Source organism: Gymnogyps californianus, chromosome 3, assembly GCF_018139145.2.
Source record: "Gymnogyps californianus isolate 813 chromosome 3, ASM1813914v2, whole genome shotgun sequence".
Lineage (NCBI taxonomy): Eukaryota > Metazoa > Chordata > Aves > Accipitriformes > Cathartidae > Gymnogyps > Gymnogyps californianus.
Genome location: NC_059473.1, coordinates 4,796,036 through 4,806,513, shown reverse-complemented (window position 1 = coordinate 4,806,513; position 10,478 = coordinate 4,796,036). Strand labels below are relative to the sequence as shown.

At 43.9% G+C, this 10,478-nt stretch overlaps 1 protein-coding gene across 1 annotated transcript; it reads left to right on the top strand.

Moving 5' to 3' along the window:
• The first annotated feature begins 351 nt into the window (after window positions 1-351).
• On the top strand, window positions 352-8,443 carry CCT4 (chaperonin containing TCP1 subunit 4). Its single transcript, XM_050894338.1, has 14 exons — window positions 352-530; window positions 1,377-1,429; window positions 1,686-1,775; window positions 2,551-2,659; window positions 3,932-4,074; window positions 4,775-4,896; window positions 4,985-5,117; window positions 5,499-5,638; window positions 5,937-6,033; window positions 6,346-6,456; window positions 6,717-6,847; window positions 6,954-7,188; window positions 7,804-7,917; window positions 8,208-8,443. The coding sequence occupies exons 1-14, from the start codon at window positions 413-415 to the stop codon at window positions 8,220-8,222; spliced, it is 1,611 nt and encodes a 536-aa protein (XP_050750295.1). The 5' UTR covers window positions 352-412; the 3' UTR covers window positions 8,223-8,443.
• Window positions 8,444-10,478: the final 2,035 nt, after the last annotated feature.

Genomic DNA, 10,478 nt, shown 5'->3' with positions numbered 1-10,478 from the left:
CTCCGCCGTAACGTTTCACCTCGGCCGCGCCCCTCCGCCCCCGCGGCGGCGGCGGCGGCAGCGCGAGGCGGGCCCAGCCGCGCCATTGGCGCAACGCCGCCCCGGGAACCCCGCCCCGCCCCGCTGGGCGGGAAACCTCCCGAGGACCCCGCGCGGCTCGTTCTGGACGCGGCAGCGGGCGCCTTTAGGTGTCCGTGCCGTTCGCCGGCAGGCAGGGGATTCCCTTGTCGGTTACCAGGGCGCAGGCGCGCAGCGGGCAGCCCCCCGCGCGTGACGCCACGCCTGGCGCCGGCCGGAAGGACCCGGGCGCGTCCTGCTGGTGGCGGCGGCGGGTGGCGGTGCGTTCTGGAAGGTTCCCGGCGGGGCGGCCGTTACCGCGGGGCTCATCCGTGTCCATCGGCGGCGGGCGACCATGCCGGAGAACACAGGGGCCAAAGCCCACGGCGGCGCGGGGAACCGGGCCAAGGGCACCTACCAGGACCGGGACAAGCCCTCCCAGATCCGCTTCAGCAACATCTCGGCCGGCAAAGGTGAGGTGAGGTGAGGCGCGGCGGGGGGGGCGGCGGCGGGAGCGCTCCGCGCCTCCTTTGTGCTGAGGGGAGGCGGCCACCGGGCTCCCCACCCGCGGGCCGCTGGGGGCCGGGCCGGGCCCACCGGCAGCCCTGGAGGAGCGGCGCCCCTTCCCGCCCCGAGCCAGCCGCCTGGAGGGGGAGGAGGGCGGCGGGGGTTCGCTTCCTCCCCTTTGTGAGGAGCAGGCTCCGCGCCCCGGGGGGACCCGTGCCTTCGCCTGCACCCGTTCGGGTAGGGGGAGAGGCGATGCGGGGCGGGCGATGCCCTTCGGTGCTGAGGCTTGACAGCTGAACGCGTATCGCCCTGGTCTGGGATCACAGCTCGGGTGCAGGCGTCCCCGTTGTCCCCCCCCCTGCGAGACGAGCTCGGTTTTGTATTAGCGGGAGGTGTTCTGGTGATTTTTAATGGCAGGAGACTGCCAGGGATGGGGCCAGTGCGTGTTGGGGGATGCTATATTTGGCATTTGACACAAGCCTTGGTCGGATTACTTGGCATATAACGTTATTACTCAATTTTAAATTGTAAATTGGCTGTAATCAAGTGATCGGCTGTTAATTGTTTAAAAAAAAGAGCTTAAGTAAAAAATGTTTGTGTATGTTGTACTTGGAAAACATACAGATAAAGTAAGGCTTGCTGAAACGTTTTATATCATTCTACTATTAAGGATGATTTAGTGCTGGCAAAATAACTGGGAACTGCTTAATACCGGGAGATGCTTTCTTTTCAGAAGAAATGTTTAGAATGATGGAGTGAGTGCTTGTAGGTCTTTAGATCAACTTGCAAACGTATTTTTTTTCTCTTCCTAGCTGTTGCCGATGCAATTAGAACAAGCCTTGGACCAAAGGGAATGGATAAAATGGTAAACCTTATACTTAAATTTTGAAAACATTAAGTTTACTGGAGATACTGTGAAGCCAACATGTTTTACATAGGATGCCATCTTTTGCCTTGAACTTCTTTTCCAAGTTTCCTTTATTTAAGGGAAAGTGTGAACTAAATGCACATCTCAGTTTGAGAAATAATGTTGTCAGGAAAAATATTTTGCATTGAGCACCAAATTAAATGAAAGATTTGTAGTTACTGATCAGAACTACGTTTCTCCTCTTCCTTCTCAGATTCAGGACGCTAAAGGAGATGTGACAATCACTAATGATGGTGCTACTATTCTGAAACAAATGCAGGTTCTGCACCCTGCAGCCAAAATGGTAAGTGGGTTTTTTTCCATTGCTCAGACAATAATATGTGTTAGAGCTTAATTTCTGGGGCAAAAAATCATAGTAATATTTCATGTGGATTTGAGGAGCATTGCCCACTAGTGACAGAGCAAGAAAGTTTGTGCAGCGTGCTCCAGGAACATTTATTTTGATTGTAAGATGGGCTGAAGAGTTCCAAGTCCTTATTTCTTATCCGGTATTCCTTACGCATAATCTCTCTGGACATGTTTTAAGACATAAAAGAATCTAGCCCAAACCTTCTTCTCTCATCTAAAAGAAGAAAGTCAGTGATGTCCTAAACTGCTAGGACAGAAGAGAGTGAAAGCAGAGAATGAATTACGTTATGGTCATGTGGTCTGAGGATACAGTAGCGTGGTCTTTTGAGATGTTAAATGTAGACTTCTTAGATTTGGTTGTGGCTGGAGATGGAAATGAGCTTCCTGTGACCCTCCCTACAGGGAAGGAAAAGGTAAACCTGTTAGATAGGTGTGATCAGTTTTAAGCTTGGGAGAAAAGCTTCTTTGCTTCTGTAAGGGATCTGTTTCACAGTAGTTGCACTTTGCCAAATAGGTGTACAAGCATGGAAAGCAAGGAGCAAAAGGTATCAACCTCAAATTAGAAAAGGCATGATTAGTCCTGATACGAAGGTTGAATTCAGTAGTGTTGCATTCTTAAATATCTCTTCTTTTTTTTTTTTTTTTGTAATTGTCAGTGTTTGCAATTAAGTAGCATTATATGTAAACTTTTGCCATAATTTGTCATTTAGTTGGTAGAGCTGTCAAAAGCACAAGATATTGAAGCTGGTGATGGCACTACCTCTGTTGTGGTCATTGCTGGAGCTCTTTTGGATGCCTGTTCCAGACTTCTTCAGAAAGGTAAATATATATATTTAATATAAAACCATGACTGGACGTAGTTAAGTCCTTTGTCCGCTTGCACATGTATAATGAAGCTGAAAGTAGCTGTTTCCAGTTTACACATGAAAGGTGACTCAAGTCTTCGCATTCAGGTTTCACTCGTGTCCCACTTTCGATTAAAAATCTGTTTAGCTTTTTACTTTGAGTTGAATGCGTTACTGTTGATACAGGAAATAGTGCCTAGATGGTGTGACGAGTGTTGCCTTGTAAAAACTCACCTGGATTATGCTTGTACTTCTTGCATGGACTGAGAGACAACATAAGAAGGTATAAATGAAATTTGGGACCAGCGATTCTACAGTTTCTTTATACCCAGCAAACTTATCGCCTCCCATCACTTACAGTGTAGGGACCTTGAGAAAGTCTGGTCAGGAAAAGACGTGAATTACGGAAAGCAATAGTTAGCGTAGGTTCTGTTCCATTAGCTCAGGATGTTCTCTTGTAGTCTGCTTCCATGTGGTTCAGGAGCTTTTTTAGCTGTCCAACCAGATAATGATTAGGCTTCTGTGTGCACTGGAAACAGAGCAAGGATGATTGGACCTGCAGAGTTCTTTTCTGTCTCGGATCTGGACTTGATAGCGATTTAGTTACGCTAGCCTCATCTCGATACACACCATTTTGCTTGTTCTCCTCTTTCTGGCCCATACCAACGGTTCGCTTATGTTTACTTCCTCTCCCAGTACTGGTGGTACTGCTGGACCAGCAGCCTGGCATCCTCTGCCGTAAGAGGTAGTTAGAAGATGCCTGTCTAATGTTTGCCCATAAGCTGCCTGCTTTGAAAAGATAAGGGATAGATCACACGCTCCGGAGAAATTGGGGAACTTCATACACAGCTGTGGGAAACCAGTCTTTGAAAATCTAAAATAAAATCGCTGTCAGGCTCCTCGCAGGTATTACCTGAAGAGCAGCGGCTTTAAGAATGCCAAGGGTAAAGAAAACTTTGAGAAAGTACGTTTCTGGGATGTCAGACATTGCAGGGAAATGTGCTGTAGTTGTCTGTGAGGACAAATTATTAGGAACATAGCTTTTTTCCTCAGCTTTAACAATGGTAAGTAATAAGGGAGGTTATCTACTCATGAAGAACACGTTTTGTTAAAATGTCTTCAATTTATTCTGACATGAGAGTCTCTCTAATCGTAAAATGGAAAGAGAGGGTGAGGAAAAAACAACAAAAAAAAACATTAGTTTGAAAGCATGACTGTCTTAACAACCTTCTGATACTCTCCCCAGGCATTCACCCCACCATCATTTCAGAGTCATTCCAGAAAGCTTTGGATAAAGGTATTGAAGTATTGACCAACATGGCGCAGCCGGTTGAGCTGAGTGACAGAGAAACCTTGCTGAATAGTGCAACTACTTCGCTGAATTCAAAGGTATGACTGATACTTGAACTCCCTACCTCCAGACTAGCGGAGCCGTTCAGCTTTCCCCAGTTCATGCTGCTGTTCGCTTTCTAAGAATACCCTGCACATCACAGATCTAGTTGGTTTTCAGACATTGGCTACCTTCTCTTAGACTGACTTTTCAGAAAGCCATGGTTGATCCAGATTAAATCGAAGCACTCAAACTGAATTTCAGTCTGAAATACTTGGTGATCTTAGATGTTGACTGTAAGTGTAAAAGCAAGCTTCAACTGAAAACAGCGACAGAAAAGTCAGGTGGAATACTGAGAGCTTTTGCCAGGTTTTTGCGTAGGCGGTTCCTGTTCGTGTGGCAGGAGCTCCTAAAACAGCATCGAAATCGGGAGAAGTGTGCTAGTTTCCCTTCCAGCAGAATAATCCGGGAAGCTCTCAAAAAGTCTGATTTTAGGAGTCTAAGAGAAATTCAAGTTTCTTCCTTAAGTCCCTAAGCATAGGTTTTCCCACCAACATAGCTGCTGTTTCCTTTAAATGGAGTAGCTGTTAAGAAGATGCCATACTAAGATATCTGGCTGATGGACAGGGAGGGAAAACGAGCTTTGTTTCAAAATTCAGAAGTCAAACACTGAAATACAATGGCAATGTTATTTTGAAATTAGTGTTTATCAGTGTTAAATCTCTCACCGTTTTTTTTCTTTACTACTAAATCCCTTAGGTTGTGTGTCAGTATTCTAGTTTACTTTCTCCAATGAGTGTGGACGCAGTGATGAAGGTGATTGACCCAACTACAGCTAGTAGCGTGGACCTCAGAGATATTAAAATTGTTAAGAAGTTGGGGTAAGAAACAATTTGTCACTAGACGAATTTTGTCTCCGTGAGATCAGCTTCCCAAAGCGCTAGAGTCATGGGTTGTTTTTGTTTCCAGAGGCACAATTGATGATTGTGAACTGGTTGAAGGACTAGTGCTGACTCAGAAGGTGGCAAATACCGGTGTAACCAGAGTGGAAAAAGCCAAAATCGGCCTCATTCAGTTCTGCTTGTCTGCTCCAAAGACAGATGTAAGTTAAACTATGACCAGAGCGAGACCTTTTGCTCTAGTACTTGAGAGATGCAAGTGTAATGATAACACATTTTTTTAACGTGTTGTGATGTCAGCTCTGTTCCACAGCTATAACAAAGGTCTGCTGGGTAATGCATAGATACTCATAACTCTTGAAGAACTTACAGTTGGTATAAGAAAGAAAATAGTTGAAAGGTCCAGTATTTCTCATCATTTAAACAATCTCTAATAAGACATATTTTACTATCATGCTGGTTTGCTTTGACGCACAGTCTCCTGAGGTAAAGAATGTGGAACATCTTGATACTTGGTTTTAAAGTCAGTGGTTGTTCATAATACTTGCTTTTCTCTCTTTTTTTTTTTCTGTTTTTTTAAATAGATGGACAACCAAATAGTTGTTTCTGATTATGCTCAAATGGACAGAGTACTGCGCGAAGAGAGAGCCTATATTCTAAATTTAGTGAAGCAAATTAAGAAGGCTGGATGCAATGTGCTGCTGATTCAGAAGTCCATTCTGCGGTATGTTAACACCTATTCACTGGCTTACTCTGTGTGTTTGGGGGAACAATTGGAATTGTTTGGAATACCTGGAAAATTGAAGCCAAATGCTAAGTCACACTTGGCAGAACATCAGACTGGCCGTAGCAGTGACCGTACCTTTAGAAAGCACTAGTGTGGTCTATATTTTGAGTTTAATGACACCCCTACTTGGTAATCTGAAGAATTTCAGCACTGCTGGTAAGAAGCGTGCAACTGGCTAGTATGACCCGGTTACTAAAATAGCACTGTGGACTGACTACTTCCCTCTTGTTTCTAGGGATGCTCTTAGTGACCTAGCCCTCCATTTTCTGAACAAAATGAAGATCATGGTGGTTAAAGACATCGAAAGAGATGACATTGAGTTTATATGTAAGGTGAGTTATATAAATGGCTGTTAAAGTAGCAGCGGTGTTTAAAGTCTGCCCCAAAACTATACCCAGCCAGTGCCAGTTTATTATGACACTTTCACAAGTTTCATGTTCTGACTAATGTAAGAGCAGACATTTCCCTAAAAACCATTCCTGTTCTGTTGAGGAGTCGCATTTCTAGAAAGACTCGGGACAGATGTAAAAGCCGCAGTCCTAACTGCGTTTTACTGTAATATGCAGAAGAATGTTAGGCAGTATACTTGCTGACTCTGCAGTTCAGGTTCTGGATTTCCCACACCCCCCCCATTATTTTTTCAGACAATTGGAACTAAGCCCGTGGCTCACATTGACCAGTTTACTCCTGACATGCTGGGGTCTGCTGAGCTGGCAGAGGAGGTCAACTTGAACGGTTCTGGGAAACTAATAAAGGTGAGCGAGTGACAAAATGTTAACATCTACTTAACATCTGCCAATTATTTTAATAACAACTGCTAACTTTAATGTTTTTTACTACTAAAGTTATTATATTTAAGTACCTACTTCTAATCCCTGAGTAGCCACTGACTTGGGAAGCATAGTGGTTTTGCTTAGCCAGATGTCAGTACTGTTAAAGAACTTGCAAATACCAACTGAAATCTTTTTGTCCGGAACCATTTTTTTCAGTCTTAGTATTTAGTTTTATGTTTTAGATTACGGGCTGCACAAACCCTGGAAAAACTGTAACCATTGTGGTACGTGGATCCAACAAACTTGTTCTAGAAGAAGCCGAGCGTTCAATTCATGATGCCCTGTGTGTCATAAGATGCTTGGTTAAGAAAAGGTAATGTCTCGGTTTGGTTAGAGTAATTTAGTGTATTAATAACACAGAAAGCTAATCATTTATGCACTGACGTGAAATGAGGTTTGATTTTGATTTCTGTCCTCAGAGCTTTAATTGCAGGAGGTGGGGCACCGGAGATAGAGCTGGCACTGCGCTTGAACGAGTATGCTCGCACTTTGAGGGGTATGGACTCGTACTGCGTCCGTGCGTATGGGGACGCGCTGGAAGTCATACCATCTACGCTGGCTGAAAACGCAGGTCTCAATCCCATTTCAACAGTAACGGAGCTGAGAAACAGACATGCTCAAGGAGAGAAAACAGCTGGCATTAACGTCAGAAAGGTAACAAGGAATTGTATATGCATAGCATAGCTTAAAAAAAAACTCAGGCATTGAAAGGAAAACGCTTAGCATTAGGGCTAAGCTAAGGAGAGGGCAAGTTTGTGTCTCATAACAGTGTTCTTCCTAAAATTAGTGTTGAGGTAGATTATAGCTTGTTCTCTGGGGCTTTAACAGCTTATCCTGAGTATTGATAATAGCAGGTACTTAAATGCCATACTCACCGGACAAGGAACTTCCTGTCTCTCTTCAAAAACATTATTATTTCAGCTACAAAGAGAGATCCATTTAGAATGATCCGTCAGTATTATCTGCAGCAGAAGGTGCTCATGTGTTACGAGTAGCACAGGGGGCCAGCTTCTTTTAAATTGTCACCACGTTTAAGCTGGCATAACTATCTTTTTTTTTTTTTTGGCTAATTTTGACTGGATATGTCAAGTTGCTTGGGGGGAGAAGATGCATACCGTAATATTCCTATTGAGGATGGAAGAGTAGAAGCCGTTTGGTAGTCTAATTTAGAGTTGACTGTCCTTCTCGGGATTCTACTAAAAGAAAACTTGCTAAATCTAACTAACTGTAGTCTGACTTGCACAAAGTAAAAGCTGCTTGTTCTCACAGGGTGGCATTTCCAACATCTTGGAGGAGCTGGTTGTCCAGCCGCTGCTAGTGTCTTTGAGTGCATTGACTCTCGCAACAGAAACTGTGCGCAGTATTCTTAAGATTGATGATGTGGTGAGTAGTGTTTGCATCGTGTTTTGTTTAATCTTTTTTTCACAAGCACCAGGATAGTTATGGTCATCTAACTTGCTGTGCTTCAAGATGTAGTAGTCTCAGTTTACATGCTACTTAGACCATTTGGCTAATAACTATAATTGGAACAAAATGAAATGCATTACAAGTAGTGTACCTTGGAGTAAGGAGGGAAGTGACTAAAAAAAACCAGGATCTTTAAGCAAAGGAGAAGTAGTTGTTAGGTATCCTATGGACGACTTACACCTGATTGTGTGAACTCTTCTTTGCAGGTGAATACCCGGTAAGCTGAACAAAGCAAGCTGAACAAAGGAAGCTGGGACTGTGCCCTCGAGCTCCTTCCCTGTAGTCTGGAATGTGGTTTCCTCACCAAAAGCCCCTGTGTGAATCGTCTTAAAGCGTCCACAAAGGCTTATGTACTTTTATCAGGTTAATTTAAAAAGAAAAAAAACATCTGTTTTGAAAAAGAAAATGCTGTTTATCAATAAACATGCAGTAGCCTGCCTGAGTCTTTGCTTTATAATTTTGCTAGAAATAAGGTAAACTTTTTGTTACATTTGCCTTTCTGTGCTGCCTGCTCCTACTTAGCTCTGAAAAGTTTAACAGCAAATAATTAGCTCTTGTAATACATTCTGAAACCACCCTTGAATTTGCACTGTGGTAACATGCTAGCTTAGAGCTGCTTCTCTAAAAGTTTTCCATAATGGAGTGGTATTATTTCCCTTCCCTGTGACAGGCTAGAGTGAAGGAGTATCTTTGCAGTGATAGCACTTAAGAATACTATCCCAGCCCTTGCTCTGTTTTGTCTCCTGAAGTCTGCAATGATTTCTGGTGCCATCACATGATCATTACCAAGGGCAGTCTTTAACTGCAGTTTTTTTGTACTTCATCCAACAGTGAAGCGCAAGTGTCAAAACTAAACCTAGTTCTAAAAAGGCAAGGGTAATATTAATATAGATAAGCCTAGCTCTAGTAATAAGGGATTGATTTAAAATCAGTTTTGGATAACAGGTGCGTCTCTCTGAAAGAGTTGTAACTGTTCTCTTGGTCACTTCCATCATGGTGGTGGTCAACTCCCAGTTCTCTTTAGGAAGACCCCAGGAGTGAAACTTTTTTGGGCAGCACCCCCCAAATTAGCTGGTTTTCTCAAAACTGGCTGAGAAGTCAAAAAGTGTACAATTTTATAATAATGCAAATTACACTTTTCTAAAACGAGTCATAGAGTATACATTAAAATCTGTTCATACCTGAAGGAAAGGAGTAGCCCTTGTTCGTGTTTCTGCATCTCAGCGTGTTGGCTAGAGCCACTGTGTTAGGGTGAGCTGTAATGCAGGGGGGTTCTCAGCTACCAGGAAAATCCCAGCTGCCCCAGGATTCATTCAGTTTAGAGTTCATTTAAGTTGTTCTTAATGTTACATTTCATAATTTAGAATAAACATTTTTCAGCTTCTAATTCTTAGCCTGAAATTTTGAATTAACCCTTTCATCTTCCTTATTGCTATACTGAGATGACCAGATTCCTCTTTATGTTTAAAGGAGAATATTTCTTTCATGACTCTCTAACTGACATTTCTATTTATGATCGGTCAGATCTGTAGCTTTTAAGTAAACTTCCACCACTTTGTTGACCAGCTATTGTTGAAATACTTTCCTATGACATAGCTAGCTAAGTAGAACATTCAGAATAATTCAAATACTAAAAAATAAATAAGTTAGACAACAAATGTAGGCATTAATGCTCTGCATGAATTATTTATTGGCTGTTTAAAATTACAAACGTGATGCCTTACCCCACAGGATTACATCCAGCAATGATCTCTTGTAATTTAGGTATTAACTTTGATTAAAGCTTTCCTTCCCCACCATCACAAACTTCCAATTCTTGACAAGGCTTACAACAACTGTTGTGTGTGATTTAATCTTTTCAGCCATTTCTTTACATAAAAAGTATTTGTAATTTCACAACAATAAATAGGTCCGTCAATCATGAATGCCTCTGCAGAGGTGGAAGAATATTCCTGCTGATGCTGCTTTACCCTTATTCTGTAATAGCTTATCCAAAGTACAAACTTAAGATGGGAGAAGATTCTTTAATAACTTGAGGGGGTAAAAATTGTGGGCTTGTCAAGGAGAGAGTTACAAGTTCCAACTAAAATCCTGCAAAAAGTTACCTAAAAATGGGTACGGACGGCACGCAGACGAGCACAGCGGCGAGCAAGCGTTGCAGACGCAGACGGGTGATGGAGTGAAGCTCTAGACCCAGACCAGGCCTCCGCCACCTCCTCGCAGGCCACTCGAGGACAAGGTAGCGTCTGTCTCGCACACGGACCGGAGAGGGGTCGCCTTGGTTCCCGGCCGCTGCCTGGGGCAGGGCAGGAGCTGCTGCCGCCCCTCCAAAGGGCTCTGGCAGGCCTCGGCTCCCCTCGCCGCGGGCAGAGGAGCCCGTTCCCAGTCCAGAGCCGCGCTGCTGGTCACCCCCCCGGGCTGTGAGCAGAACCGGCCGGGCCCCGCCGCACCGGCGGCGGCTAAAGCACTCCTCTTCC